The sequence below is a fragment of the Mobula hypostoma genome, chromosome 3 (assembly GCF_963921235.1).
Source record: "Mobula hypostoma chromosome 3, sMobHyp1.1, whole genome shotgun sequence".
NCBI classification, from domain to species: domain Eukaryota; kingdom Metazoa; phylum Chordata; class Chondrichthyes; order Myliobatiformes; family Myliobatidae; genus Mobula; species Mobula hypostoma.
In genome coordinates this window covers 19,066,582-19,082,450 of record NC_086099.1, presented here as the reverse complement: position 1 = coordinate 19,082,450, position 15,869 = coordinate 19,066,582, and the positions used below count along the sequence as shown (strand labels likewise).

Genomic DNA, 15,869 nt, shown 5'->3' with positions numbered 1-15,869 from the left:
TCATCAGAACTCTCACCAAAACCCAGTTCCGACACAAGGTTATCAATTCAACATGTTAACTCTGATACTTATTCTGAAGTCATGGCTTGTTCTACATGTATTCCCAATATTCTGCGTTTTAATTAATCCAACATCTGCCATATTTTCATTTGGGATGCCAAAGGCTATAGGCAGTAAACAGAGAACACTTTCTCTGACAAGATTGGAGCCAGAAAGGGGAGGAAAATGAAAATCTACTCCTGGGGAAAGCATGGCCTAGGTACTCAATGACCATTCTAGAAACACAGAAAACTTACAACACAATACAGACCCTTCGGCCCACAATGCTATGCCGAACATGTACTTACTTAGAAATTACCTAAGGTTACCCACAGCCCTCTATTTTTCTCAGTTCCATGTACCTATCCAGGAGGTATCTTAAAAGACCCCATTGCATCACTGGCAGCCCATTCCATGCACTCACCACTCTCTGCGTAAAAAACTTACCCCTGACATCTCCTCTGTACCGACTTTCAAGCATCTTAAAACTGTGCCCTCTCGTGTTAGCCATTTCAGCCCTTGGAAAAAGCCTCTGACTATCCACACGATCAATACCTCTCATCATCTCATACACCTTTATCAGGTCACCTCTCATTCTCCGTCGCTCCAAAGAGAAAAGGCCAAGTTCACTCAACCTATTCTCATAAGGCATGTTCCCCAATCCAGGCGACATCCTTGTAAAATCTCCTCTGCACCCTTTCTATAGTTTCCACATCCTTCCTGTAGTGAGGTGACCAGAACTGAGCACAGTACTCCAAGTGGGGTCTGACCAGGGTCCTATATAGCTGCAACAATACCTCTCGGCTCTTCAACTCAATCCCACAATTGATGAAGACCAATGCATCATACGCCTTCTTAACCACACAGTCAACCTGCGCAGCAGCTTTGAGTGTCCTATGGACTCAGACCCCAAGATCCCTCTGATCCTCAACACTGCCAAGAGTCTTACAATTAACACTATATTCTGCCATAATATTTAACCTACCAAAATGAACCACCTCACACTTACCTGGGTTGAACTCCATCTGCCACTTCTCAGCCCAGTTTTGCATCCTATCAATGTCCCAGTGTAACCTCTGACAGCCCTCCACACTATCCACAACACCCCCAACCTTTATGTCATCAGCAAATTTACTAACCCATCCCTCCTCTTCCTCATCCAGGTCATTTATAAAAATTACGAAGTGAAAGGGTCCCAGATCCCTGAGGCACACCACTTCCATGCAGAATATGACCCGTCTACAACCACTCTTTGCCTTCTGTGAGCAAGCCGATTCTGGATCCACAAGGCAAGGTCCCTTTGGATCCCATGCCTCCTTACTTTCATAATAAGCCTGGGAAAACCTGAACAACAGCAAAACACATTTTAGAAAGTTGTCAGAAAACCCATTCTAATAACTTTATACAGGAGCACCCTCGAGAATGTCCTGTCTGAGTGCATCACTGTGTAGTACAGAAGCTGCAAGGCTTTGAACTTCAAAATCCTACAGAGGATAGTGAAAAACCACCAAGAGGATCATTGACATCTCCCTCATCCCTAATTGTGACATTACCCAGGAGTATTGCAGACAAAGGGCCTGAAGCAAAGTTGAGGATCCTACCACTCATTTCACAATCTCCTTGACCCACTGCCATCAGGAAGGAGGTACAGAAACATCAGGACTAGGACTGTCAGACTGGGTAACAGCTTCCTCCCTCAGGCTGTGAGATTATAAATACCCTACCATCACCAAGATCTTGTCACTTCGACAGTGAGCTGTTCACTGTACCATTTACCTGTGCTGCGCACTACATAAATTTGTGTTATATCTTATTAACTTAATCATGGTAATAAGTTTGTGTGCTTTGTGTGATATGTTTTGTGGGTGCACTGTGGTCTGGTGGAACGTAGTTTCACTTGGTTGTACAGACAGATGACAATAAACTTGGACTTAATTTGTCAAGCTGCAGTTTTCTGTTCAATATCATTGTTCCTTCAGTATTAAACCCGTGTGTATCTCTCTCCAACTGGATCTTGATTCCCACATCTGAACACAACAGTGAGTATGAATTGGTGATAGTTTCTCCTCTTTAATGACAATCAACAGAAGCTCATCTCAAGGATGTGTGCTTAGCTGACTGCTTCTCTCTCTCTCTCTCTCTCTCCACACTCAAGACTGTGTGGCTAAGTACAGCTCAAACACCATTTAAAACTTGCAGACAACACAAAGCCACTGGTGAATTCTCAAATGGCGACAGGTAGGTGTACAGGTAGATGGATTGGCTGGTTGAGTGGTGTCGCAACGACAATCTTACACTATTATCAGAAAGACCAAGGAATTGATTCTGGACTTCAGGGAAGGGGAAGAGAGGAGAACTCTGAGAGGTCACTGCTGGGAAGGGTGAGCAGCTTTGGGTTCCTGGATATCAACATCACAAGAGGATCAGTCTTAGACCCAACAGATTGATGCAATCATGAAGGTGGTACACCAGTGGCTCTACTTTAAGACTGTGAGGACATTTGGCATGTCACTAGACTCTTGCAAATCTCTATAAATGCCTGAGAGCATTCTGACCAGTAGAATCACAGCCTAGTATGGAGGCTCCAATACCAGGCTGCAGATTCAGTCGACACACATCAAAGTTGCTGGTGAACGCAGCAGACCAGGCAGCATCTCTAGGAAGAGATACAGTCAACGTTTCAGGCCGAGACCCTTCGTCAGGACTAACTGAAGGAAGAGTGAGTAAGGGATTTGAAAGTTGGAGGGGGAGGGGGAGATGCAAAATGGTAGGAGAAGACAGGAGGGGGAGGGATGGAGCCAAGAGCTGGACAGGTGATTGGCAAAGGGGATACGAGAGGATCATGGGACAGGAGGTCCGGGGAGCAATAAAATGTGAGTACCTGGGATCCTCAGAACGTCCAAGTTGAGAGGCTCGGAAACGAATCCTAAAGCCAACTGGAGTAAGTTGGCAACGGAGGCACATTCCAAGAAAGGATATATAGCTGTGATAGCGAGTCTGAGTCAAAATGTGGTCGAAAAGTTGAAGAGCCGAAGAAATTACAGATGGGGAGCAGTGAGAGATGGTTTTGCTGAACTCCCGAAGAGAGGATCTAAACTTCTTCGGTGTAGGCATCACCGGAAGAGGCTTCGCAGTAGTGAATTCCATCCCTCCCCTTCCTGTCTTCTCCTATCATTTTGGATCTCCCCCTCCCACTTTCAAATCTCTTACTAACTCTTCCTTCAGTTAGTCCTGATGAAAGGTCTCGGCCTGAAACTTCGACTGTACCTCTTCCTAGAGATGCTGCCTGGCCTGCTGTGTTCACCAGCAACTTTGATGTGTGTTGCTTGAATTTCCAGCATCTGCAGAATTCCTGTTGTTTGCAGATTCAGTCAGTTCACAGACACAACTCTCCTTCCATTGAAGTCTTCAAGAACTACTGCCTCATGAAGGCAGAATTCATTATTAAGGACTCCCACCATCTGGGGCATGCTCCCTTCTAATTACTACTGTCAGGAAGGAGGTACAGGCATTTGCAGACCCACACTTAGTGACTCAGGAACAGCTTCTTACTTATCATATTTCTGAATAGTCCATGAACCCATCAATACCACCTCATTTTTTGCACTATTTATCTACTTCTCAGTTTTTAGTATATTTGTGTCTTTGGGCTACCACAGAACAACAAATTTCTTGTTATACGACTGTGATAATAAACCTGATTCTATACGACTAAAAACAGATGGACGGAGTGTCTACAAAAACTGGTTTTACTTAAAGTTGATAAGTTTTGAGGTTTAAATTAAATGCAAACTAGGTAAACAAAAGTTGAAAATGTAGAGGTACAGCCTACTATCTTCAATACCCATAGGTATGAAATCACAGAAAACCACGTGAACAAAGGACAGGCAGCTAATGCCCATGAGTTAAGTCCGAACTTTTAGTTTTCTTTTAACAGGTGGCTCAAAGGGCTGAGACGCAGACCAACTAGGCAGGGGTTAAAAACCAATTAGGTTAGCGACAAACTGTTCAGAGTTCTGCTATGAAGGATACAAAACAGTGGATAATGTGAACGGTACATTTCCTCAACCTTTATGAGAGCCACAGTCTGGGGGGGAGGGGCGGGGGGAGTAGACTTGTTTGTGTTTATCTACCTTTCAAAACTTAAGGAAGCACCAAACACTTTACAAACAGAAGATGACAGCCAATTTATGCACAGCAAAATTCCATAAACATAGTAACTACATGATATATTTTAGAAATATAAAATGTGAGATCAACAATGGCCAGTCCTCCAGGTAGAACATCTCCACTGTTCTTCAAAGTAAAGATATGGGTCACAATATAATACTTGCTACAGAATCAAGGACACAAAGTCTCAGACTAACATGTCATCCAAAAAAAAGTGATACCTCAGACAGTGCAGCTCTCCATCAGTTGTGCTCAGTTAATTTCATTTGTGTGGAAATTCAGTTTATCATAAAATCATAGATGTCTGTTTTTTTAAGTCAAACTTGAGTCTCAGATGAATATTCTTTCACATAGCAGGAATTAGATATATAGACTAGATGCATTTTTAGAGTATAATATAGCTCTTCATACCAACTTACTTTAAGAAAAAATTACACACAGTACATTATAATCAATGCATAGTTCTTAAGTTTAACATTCCATTACACACAACTATTTAAACGAAATTGATACTCTGTGCAGTAAACCTACTTCAAACTCACCAGAAACAGCCATTGTATCACTAACCCAAGCAATCGAGAAAATCCAGTCTTTGTGTCCATCCTGGAAAAGATCACCACAAATCAGGTCTGAAGCTAAAGAAACAACTTACAAACGTGTTTGTAGTTTCACATTTTAGACAATGATCAACGTAAAATCAAATATTTGTTACTGTCACATAATTACACTTTATATTCAGAAGTTTCAAATTTAATTCATAATTCAAGCCTGGTAAAAAGCATATTTGCACAATTTTGTGGGTGCCAAGAGTTGGTTACCTGGCATTTACTACTACAAGGCTAGCTCAGGTATTTGGAATTTCAGTATGTAGGATCTTGTTGGATTAGACTGTATATTTATTTATTTTCTCCGCAGTTTAACAATTTATGCCAGCTTGCCTTTTATAAACCTATATACATGTAAATGTTTAGTCTGTTTCCAAGTGGTCACATTATATGTAATTCTTCAGTGTGACCCCAGTGGTTACATTCGTACAGATTCTGGATGTTCTATGGTATCTCGCATTATTTGAATAGGGGTTATCTGACTGGTTAACAAATACAAATGGAATATTTCTTATCTAGGACATGAGCACAGCTGAACACATTAGCCCGCCACCTTTACTACTGCTTTCCCTTCCCGCACTAGAGTCTTGATACTGTCCATTTCCAATTCTGCTCCATTACCACTCAATAAAACAATCGTGAAGCAACAAGCTTTACGCCTCTTTCTTGACTTCTGAAAGAACCTTAATCAAAAACGGAATCCAACAATCTTGTGCTTATAGAGTATTGATTGTTAAAGGCATCCGTTAGTCTTGCGAGACCATGGATTTGCGTCATGAATGCTGGAGCAGTCTCAATGAGCCACGTGGCTAATTCTGCACTTGCGTCTTATGGTCTTAATTGTTATGCTCATCTACCTCATTCACAAGTCCCTGGTGATACAGAACTTACATCTCCCACACAAACAGGATCCAGAGTTGGCAGTCGATAAACAGCAATGCTGTTTGGGTTGTCTCCTCCAGTTGCTAATAAGGTACGAGAAGGGTTCAGTTCAATGGCATGAATACCACAACTTTGTTGGTCCATGATGGCATTGGGCTGCTCTCGGTCCTTCAGCATGGGAATTTTTGTTATCTGCCCAGTCATAACATCCACCACCAACAGCTGAAATAATAACAGCGCAAATTGTGACACACTGCATTTTAAAGTATTTAAATAAAGTTCTAAATGAAATGAGCAGGTCAACTTGTTTTCAAGATTGTTTAATATTATTTGCATAGTACACAAGTGTAACAGAGAACAAAATAATTGTTACTCCAGATGCAGCACAAAAACCCAGTAAGATATAGAACACAGAAATAAAAACAATGCATATAAACACAGAATATTGCTTATATGGGGGCATTGTCTGTGCACCCAGTGTTTCGAGCTGCTTGTGAGGACGTGTGTAGCAGCCTTAGGCCGGTACTGAATTTAAATGAGAGCTGATTGTTGTGATTGTTGTACAGCCTGGGGGAAGTATCTGAGAGTAAGACCCTCTTAATAGACGCTCCGAAATACCATGAGGGAGGGGAGTTGACCACTGAAGACACCTCAGTGAAAGAGAGGTCACGGCGACTGGATCCTGTAACCGTGGAAGACGTAGGCAGTGTATGTGTGGATTATGGGACTCTGAATAGGCGCACTGTCATTGACCAGCATACGGCCCTGAGGGCCGAAGACGCTATGGTCTGTTTGTATGGTGTGATGTGGTTTAATGTGCTGGATCTGAGGAGTGGATGTTGCCACATCCTGATGAGTGAGGCTGACGAGGAGAAGACAGCCGTTATAGGTTCCCTAGGATTCTTTCCATCCAAAAAGATGCCCCAGGGCATATCCAGAGCCCCTGCAACCCTCCCGCGGGGCATGAGGAAGACCATGGGGGATGTGGAGGTGTTTGGAGTTTTGGCGTATGTGGATGATCGCCTAGGGTTTGGATTCACCTTGGGGGACGATGATGTGAGGCGAGTGCCGGAGCCCAGGACAACCAACTAAAGACTTGGAGTTCACGCTCATCAAAGTGGAGACAGAGAAATGGAATTCCGAGCCGAAACTGCGGTCATGTACTAATGAATTAATCCAGAGAGACGAAACAATGACTAATCTTCGAAAGGATCAGCAGAAACTCAAGAAATCGATCCAGAACAGGTTGGAAGAAGCTGGTGGTGTAATTGCATCCCAGATGGAGATGGGCATGAAGCGTGGGTCTGAACTGCTGAGACTGGGGCGAGAGTTGGAGGAGTCAGAGAAGAAGCTGACGCTTCGACTGCAGGAGGCTGAAGAGGCAGCCCAGGCTAAGTGCTTCAGTTTGGAGAAAATCAAACAGCAGCTACCGATCGAGGGAATGAGGAAGAATACGGATTCGAAGGATGATGTGCGGTACGTGCTGCCTTTCGCTAACTTCCCCTTGATTGAGGAAGAGACTTTTGGCCCTTCCCCCACTGAGTCAGGTGTAGTGGGGAGGGTTAGCTGTGGGCAGCCTGGGTTGCTGCAGGACCCGGAAGGAAAAGAAGCGGGGACCCGGACACAGGACAGGGGGCTCCGAGTTGCAGTGGGGTCATGAGTGAGAGATTGAGAGAGCAGCTGGCAAGCAGACCCAAGGTATCCCCAGTAGTGTCCGAGCCTTAAGGGTTTAGGTGAGGGGGTACGGCGGTCACGGAGGATTAGGAAATTCCCAGATAGGTTGGCCTATATAGCGCCTGTGGGACCGGGCTTAAGGTCCACTGTTTGGGGAGCAATATCACTGTTTGTACCTGGATTGGGTTTTTGTGTCTGCAGGAATGGTTGGCGAGTTATTTAGAAGTCATGAGGACATGACTCTATTTGGTGGGGGGAGAGTGTAAGAGGTTTCTTCTTTTATGTTACTGCATAGGCTAATTAAAATGGTTTCTTTGTTAAGTTAACTGCTGAGAAAGTTCTCTTGCTAGCAGCTTGTTTGGGTTATAGAGGGAGTTATATTTAGTTGCTAACCAATTGGGATAGATGTTATTCTTTCTTGTGTGTCCATAAGCTATTGTATGCGCAGGTTTTTGGGCAGAAGGCGCGATGGGGAAAGAAAGAATGAGCTGCTCTTCGGGGCGGACCCTGAGCCGGAGTCCAAGGTCCAGGGTCTTCGGCGAGGAGAGGAGACGAAGACAGACTTGTGTGGAGTGCAAACAACAGGAATTCTGCAGATGCTGGGAATTCAAGCAACACACATCAAAATTGCTGGTGAACGCAGCAGGCCAGGCAGCATCTCTAGGAAGAGGTCCTAGAGATGCTGCCTGGCTTGCTGCGTTCACCAGCAACTTTGATGTGTGTTGCTTGTGTGGAGCGTTTGGTTGACCACCGTGGTTGGTCCCAGGCGGCGAGTCGAGGTGGTCGGAGGGGATCGAATGGTGGAAAGCCGACCCCGTTACTAGAGCTCCAACTGTTGTGCACGAAGAGGTTGAACTTTGATAAGTTTGGCCTTTTACTTCCCTTTTATATTTTATCTCTATTTTATATTTTAATTACATAGTTCCAGTAATATCTATAAATTGTAATCATTTAGTCGTATATGGTGTATTGTCTGTTATTTGGCGGGGTGGGGTACATCACACAGCATCCACACAAACTTAATCACCCAGTTTGGTGGGGCCGAAGGCTGCTTCCCCTAGACGACAGCGAGTTGCACGAGCCTGAGGCTTACCAGGGGGCTACATATGCATAGACTGATTGCATGTCCATAAAGTGATACTAGGCACAGAAATGTCTGTACAAAAGGTGATGGACAGGAAATGATAAAGTAGTGGTGGTTGGGGGTATGGAGGGGTGAGGTAGTGGGTGAAGGAGTTGATCAGCCTTACTGCTTGCGGAAAGTAACTTCTTGAGTCTGGTGGTCTTGGAGTGGATGAAACGTAGCTTCCTCCCTAATAGGAGTGGTACAAACAGTTCATGAGCAGGGTAGGTAGGATCCTTGATGATGCTACTGGCCTCTTTGCAGCACCTTTCTGTATATACATCTTTGATGGCGGGTAGGCTGCTGCTGGTGATGCATTGGGCAGTTTTGACTATCTGCTGTAGAGTTTTCCTGCCCGCCGCAATGCAGTTTTCATAACATGCAGTGGCACAGGATGCTCTCTATTGTGCATCTGTAGAATAATGCAAGTATAGATCTGCATAGTCCAGTTCACTTCAGCCTTCTCAGAAAGTAGAGACATTGGTGAGCATTCCTGATTGCACAGAGACTATGTAGTATCTTTAGGAAAAATCTCAATTTTATGCACAACAGTGTATGATAAGCATAGTGGTTTTGTGGAAGTCGAATCCAGAAAAAGTCACTCAGAGAACATACAAGTACAAACTCTTCATTCAAAGCACCCGGGGCTTACTCAGTTAGTTGCTCAAACAGGAACAGTCTGTCTGTGACTATTCCTGCCCGATCCACCAACTAACAATTCCCCTTACAACACAGAAATATTTGTTCAGGTACCGCCCCCCCCTCCCCCCCACCCACACACAAAACAGGCTGTAGTCAAAGTTATCCACTACATGACAGCCCCAAAAGACAAATTACAGAATAAGCATAATGGACGGAACATACAGAAACAGGCTGGAGTGGTCCTATCTCTGCTCATGAGTGCACAAGGAGATAAGCATCCTGAAACCCTAGCTAGCTGCCTTCAAGAAGAAATATGGCTCTGCATGGCTTAGCACATCTGTTGATCATCAGCGGTTTCTTTCAGAAAAACAGGCTGCTATTGTTTAACGAAGTGTTAACCCTTTTACATACTTTGTCAGTTTGTTACTCAAATAACAGTCAAGAGTTCTAGATCATTGACCAGAAACATCAGCTTGAGCTCCAAGATAGGAAGAGAATTTAAATTCAAGTAAAAAAACAAAAAATCTGCAACGCTGGAAATCCTGATGAAGGGTGTCAGCCTGAAACACCAACTGTAGGTACTCAAGTTATTACCGAAGTATGAATACCATATACAACCTTGAAATTCATCTTCTTACAGGTAGCCACAGAACAAGAAACAATAGAAAGACACACGTAACAAAGACTGACAAACATTCAATATGCAAAAAAGAGGATAAATCATGCAAATCATAAAAAAGTTTTAAAAAATATATATAGAACATGAGCTGCAGAGTCCCTGAAAGTGAGTCCACAGTTGCAAACTCAGCTCAGCGTGGAGGTCAGTGAAGCCAGTCCAGGAACCCAATGACTACAGAGCAACAACTGCTCCTGATCCTGGCGATGTGGGACCCAAGAGTCCTGCACCTCCTGCCTGATGATAGTAGCAAGAAGACGGGGAGAAGGCTCAAGCACGTGTTGTGCCTGCATTCCAAAGAGTCAAGTTCGCCGAATCCTTCAGGAGATTATAAAATTGCTAGCTGGCAGTTCAAAAGCATATCTCTTAAAAGGAAATTACAGGTTGCAGATTGCAGTGATCATTGCTCAGAAGTATATCTAGTAGTTTTGTGAGCTGCCCACAAAACAATCGCCATATGCCACCAGCAGCATGTACACTAAATTAACATTAAATCTGTAGTAAAAGACAAACTCAGATACAGTGCCAACTTACTTAACTAAAGCTGGGAAACAATTTACCGTAAATGCCAGTGTATAAGCCAACCCAGAGAATAAACCAACGCCCCCCTCCCCCCCCCCATTTTCAAGGTTTAAAAAGGTGACTTTTTCATGTTACCTTTGTATAAGCCGACCCCTTTTGCAGAGGTTTTGGATCAGGGAGGGAAGTTTTGGATTAGGTTCCCAATGGTAAAGAATCCTCTGAAATGTAACCCCCGTGAAACCATTTAGCGCCCATCGTAATCTCATTAAAACATAACACAGGGTGGCGGGATCAGTACGTGTACTCAGTATTGAGTTTGCAACCACCATGAAGATATGATGCTGGCTTCAAGCTGAAGGTTGTTGACTTTGCTAAAGGGATGAATACTTCTGCAGCTGCTAAGTTTAGTGTAAACGAGAAACAAGTGAGAGAATGGAGAAAGGCAGAGGACATGCTGAGGGAAATGCCAAAGACGAAATGTGCAAACCGCGGGAAAACATGCCAGAGGCCAGAACTGGAAGAAAAAGTTTTAGAGTGGGTGAATCACCAGTGATCATCTGGATACATTGTTACAAGAGAAATGATTCAAGTTCAAGCGTTGGGACATGTTCAAAGAGCACTTGTCAGGTGAGACAAAAGCAGCATTGAAAGCTGAAAATACAGACATTGCAGTCATTCCCAGTGGTCTGACGTCCGTGCTCCAGCCACCAGAGTTTAAACAAACCATTTAAAGAATTCATGCATCGCCGAAGAATGGGACACGATTTTCGGAGTGACAGATAATGAAGAGGGTGAGAGTTTCAAGCTCTGAACATTTGATGACAACAGTATGTACAAGTAAATTGAGAAACAATGTATTTTGTAGACAACAGGAATTCTGCAGATGCTGGAAATTCAAGCAACACACATCAAAGTTGCTGGTGAACGCAGCAGGCCAGGCAGCATCTGTAGGAAGAGGTGCAGTCGACGTTTCAGGCCGAGACCCTTTGTCAGGACTAACTGACGGAAGAGTGAGTAAGGGATTTGAAAGCTGGAGGGGGAGGGGGAGATCCAAAATGATAGGAGAAGACAGGAGGGGGAGGGATAGAGCCAAGAGCTGGACAGGTGATAGGCAAAAGGGGATACGAGAGGATCATGGGACAGGAGGTCTGGGAAGAAAGACAAGGGGGGGGGGACCCAGAGGATGGGCAAGAGGTATATTCAGAGGGACAGAGGGAGAAAAAGGAGAGTGAGAGAAAGAATGTGTGCATAAAAATAAGTAACAGATGGGGTACGAGGGGGAGGTGGGGCCTTAGCGGAAGTTAGAGAAGTCGATGTTCATGCCATCAGGTTGGAGGCTACCCAGACGGAATATAAGGTGTTGTTCCTCCAACCTGAGTGTGGCTTCATCTTTACAGTAGAGGAGGCCGTGGATAGACATGTCAGAATGGGAATGGGATGTGGAATTAAAATGTGTGGCCACTGGGAGATCCTGCTTTCTCTGGCGGACAGAGTGTAGATGTTCAGCAAAGCGGTCTCCCAGTCTGCGTCGGGTCTCACCAATATATAAAAGGCCACATCGGGAGCGCCGCACGCAGTATATCACCCCAGTCGACTCACAGGTGAAGTGTTGCCTCACCTGGAAGGACTGTTTGGGACCCTGAATGGTGGTAAGGGAGGAAGTGTAAGGGCATGTGTAGCACTTGTTCCGCTTACACAGATAAGTGCCTCCCACTTCCTCCAAACTAAAGGTGTAGCTATGGGCACCCCTATGGGTCCTAGCTATGCCTGCCTTTTTGTTGGGTTTGTGGAACAATCTATGTTCTATGCCTATTCTGGTATCTGTCCCCCACTTTTCCTTCGCTACATCGACGACTGCATTGGCGCTGCTTCCTGCACGCATGCAGAACTCGTTGACTTTATTAACTTTGCCTCCAACTTTCACCCTGCCCTCAAGTTTACCTGAACCATTTCCGACACCTCCCTCCCCTTTCTAGATCTTTCTGTCTCTGGAGACAGCTTATCCACTAATGTCTACTATAAGCCTACTGACTCTCACAGCTATCTGGACTATTCCTCTTCTCACCCTGTCTCTTGCAAAAACGCCATCCCCTTCTCGCAATTCCTCCGCCGCATCTGCTCTCAGGATGAGGCTTTTCATTCCAGGACGAGGGAGATGTCTTCCTTTTTTAAAGAAAGGGGCTTCCCTTCCTCCACTATCAACTCTGCTCTTAAACGCATCTCCCCCATTTCACGTACATCTGCTCTCACTCCATCCTCCCATCACCCCACTAGGAATAGGGTTCCCCTGGTCCTCACCTACCACCCCACCAGCCTTCGGGTCCAACATATTATTCTCCGTAACTTCCGCCACCTCCAACAGGATCCCACCACTAAGCACATCTTTCCCTCCCCCCCTCTCTCTGCATTCCGCAGGGATCGCTCCCTACGCAACTCCCTTGTCCATTCGTTCCCCCTCCCCCCCATCCCTCCCCACTGATCTCCCTCCTGGCACTTATCTGTGTAAGCGGAACAAGTGCTACACATGTCCTTACACTTCCTCCCTTTCCACCATTCAGGGTCCCAAACAGTCCTTCCAGGTGAGGCAACACTTCACCTGTGAGTCGACTGGGGTGATATACTGCGTCTGGCACTCCCGATGTGGCCTTTTATATATTGGCGAGACCCGACGCAGACTGGGAGACCACTTTGCTGAACATCTACGCTCTGTCCGCCAGAGAAAGCAGGATCTCCCAGTGGCCACACATTTTAATTCCACATCCCATTCTGACATGTCTATCCACGGCCTCCTCTACTGTAAAGATGAAGCCACACTCAGGTTGGAGGAACAACACCTTATATTCCGTCTGGGTAGCCTCCAACCTGATGGCATGAACATCGACTTCTCTAACTTCCGCTAAGGCCCCACCTCCCCCTCGTACCCCATCTGTTACTCATTTATATACACATATCTTTCTCTCACTCTCCTTTTTCTCCCTCTGTCCCTCTGAATATACCCCTTGCCCATCCTCTGGGCTCCCCCCCCTTGTCTTTCTTCCCGGACCTCCTGTCCCATGATCCTCTCGTATCCCCTTTTGCCTATCACCTGTCCAGCTCTTGGCTCTATCCCTCCCCCTCCTGTCTTCTCCTGTCATTTTGGATCTCCCCCTCCCCCTCCAACTTTCAAATCTCTTACTCACTCTTCCTTCAGTTAGTCCTGACGAAGGGTCTCGGCCTGAAACGTCGACTGCACCTCTTCCTACAGATGCTGCCTGGCCTGCTGCGTTCACCTGCAACTTGGATGTATTTTGGAGATCTTTTCTTTTGTGTAGATTTCATAAGCGCTTGTATTTTCTTTTCTATTTGACTCAAAAACAGCCAATAAGTACAACCTGTCTTCCAAGTATTCATTTTTCCAAAGTTGGAACCCTCTGTATAAGCTGACCCCCTAATTTTAGGACCAAAATTTAGGGCCAAATTCTCTGCTTATACACCGGAATTTACGGAAGATGCCAATCTTATAAAGCATTCATAGGGCACAAAGAGAATAATGTTCCTCATAAGCTTCCTCCTACCCTTCAACTAATCTTATCACAATACCTATACCCTCTGGGAATTTTCTAACTTTTCCCTGAATACACTAACACTGGCCACCACTTCTCCACATGACTGTCAATTCCATATTCTAATCCTTTGAGTAAAGTAGTTCCTTCCAAATTGACGATTAAACTTAAATAACTACTCAACTAACTGAAAATTAACTACTTTACAGTTTAGGTCTCAACCAATTCAAACAATTTCCATGTGCACTGGTCTCTTCCAGGTGGAAAAGTTTCTGTGTGTACCACAAACCCTTAGATAATCTCAAAGATATCTGAGGTCATCTATCATCCCTGGGTAACAAGTACTTCTAAAATATATATATTTATTTATTTAGAAAATGGTGACTATAACTACTTTAAGTTTGACACAAGTACTCTACTTTCCAATACTAACTTCTAATTTGAAGCAACACACATAAAAGTTGCTGGTGAATGCAGCAGGCCAGGCAGCATCTATAGGAAGAGGTACAGTCGACGTTTCAGGCCGAGACCCTTCGTCAGGGCTAACTGAAAGAAGAGCTAGTAAGAGATTTGAAAGTGGGGGGGGAGGGGGGAGATCCAAAATGATAGGAGAAGACAGGAGGGGGAGGGATGAAGCCAAGAGCTGGACAGGTGATTGGCAAAAGGGATATGAGAGGATCATGGGACTGGAGGCCCAGGGAGAAGGAAAAGGGGGAGAGGGGGAAAAAACCCAGAGGATGGACAAGGGGTATAGTGAGAGGGACAGAGAGAGAAAAGGGGGGGAGAGAGGGGGAGGGGGGAGGGGAAAAATACACACACACACACACACACTTCCCCTGCCATCCGAAGGTAGAGCGTTCCTATGAAACGGTTCGTAAACTGGAATGTCGTAAAGCGAAGAAGCAATTACCGTTTATTTATATGGGAAAATATTGTGAGCATTTGCAGATCCAAAAATAACCTACCAAATCATGCCAAATAACACTTAAAACCTAATATAACAGTAACATACAGTAAAAGCAGGAATGATATGATAAATACACAGCCTATATGAAGTAGAAATACTTTTCCACAATCATTGCCAGCACTGTTCTCCGTAGCGAAAATCTCACGCAGGTTCTCTCGGCAGAAAATCTCACGCAAGCGCTGTTGGCAAAAACACTCTCTCCAGTAACCTTTAAGTTATGAAGCTACCAAATCATACCAAATAACACATAAAAATACACAGCCGATATAAAATAGAAATAATGTATGTACAGTGTAGTATCACTTACCGGAATCAGGAAGACAGCGCAGAGCACACTGATGGTGGTATGTTAGACTGAGTCGTCGCAGGTTTGGGTGGTGCAGTGGCCCCCACCGATACCGAACCGCGAAGCATGCAGGGGTACAGCGGTAGCCAGGAAGCACACAGCACATCTTTAAGAAAAAAGCCGAAATATACATGCTAATTAATTAGATGCTGCCCGGCACATAGATGTCGGCCCAGATCAGAGGCGACGCAATCGGCAATCGCCTCTGATCTGGGCCGACATTTATGTGCCGAGCGGCACCTAATTAATTAGCTTGTTTATTTCGTCGTTTTTCTTAAAGATGTGCTGTGTGCCTCCCGGCTACCGCTTCATTCTCCGCGAATCGGTATCTGTCCGCGGCCTGGGGGATGGGGTGGTGGGACACTGGGGTGTCATCTCATCATCAACTGTTTCCATTAGGGCAGGCAGCTCATCTTCTATGACTGCCCGCCTCGATGTTGAAGGTCGAGGTTCGTCGTCTGCTGTGGCTGATGTGGAAGGCTTGCTTGACTGCTGAGCCTCGCACATTTTTCTATCATACAGTTCTTTGTAAGGACTCAACCCATCTTGCAAATATCCCCTAAACCTACGTACCCTTTCAAAATTAAAGTTGTAGTTTATCATTACTCATTCGGTTTCGATTGTTATCCTTTCCTCTTCCAATTGCATCAGCTCTTCATCTATCAGTTCTTGGTCATGGGA

General features: G+C 44.9%; 1 protein-coding gene across 2 annotated transcripts in view; it reads right to left on the bottom strand.

Moving 5' to 3' along the window:
* Positions 1–15,869, bottom strand: part of dcaf12 (DDB1 and CUL4 associated factor 12) — an 82,200-nt gene that overhangs the window by 31,856 nt on the left and 34,475 nt on the right. For both annotated transcript variants that reach the window (XM_063042058.1, XM_063042059.1), the window contains 2 exons: positions 5,706–5,918; positions 4,752–4,812 (listed from right to left, as the gene is read on the bottom strand). In XM_063042058.1, the coding sequence (XP_062898128.1) occupies positions 4,752–4,812; positions 5,706–5,918 (274 nt within the window). The remainder of the gene's footprint in view (positions 1–4,751; positions 4,813–5,705; positions 5,919–15,869) is intronic.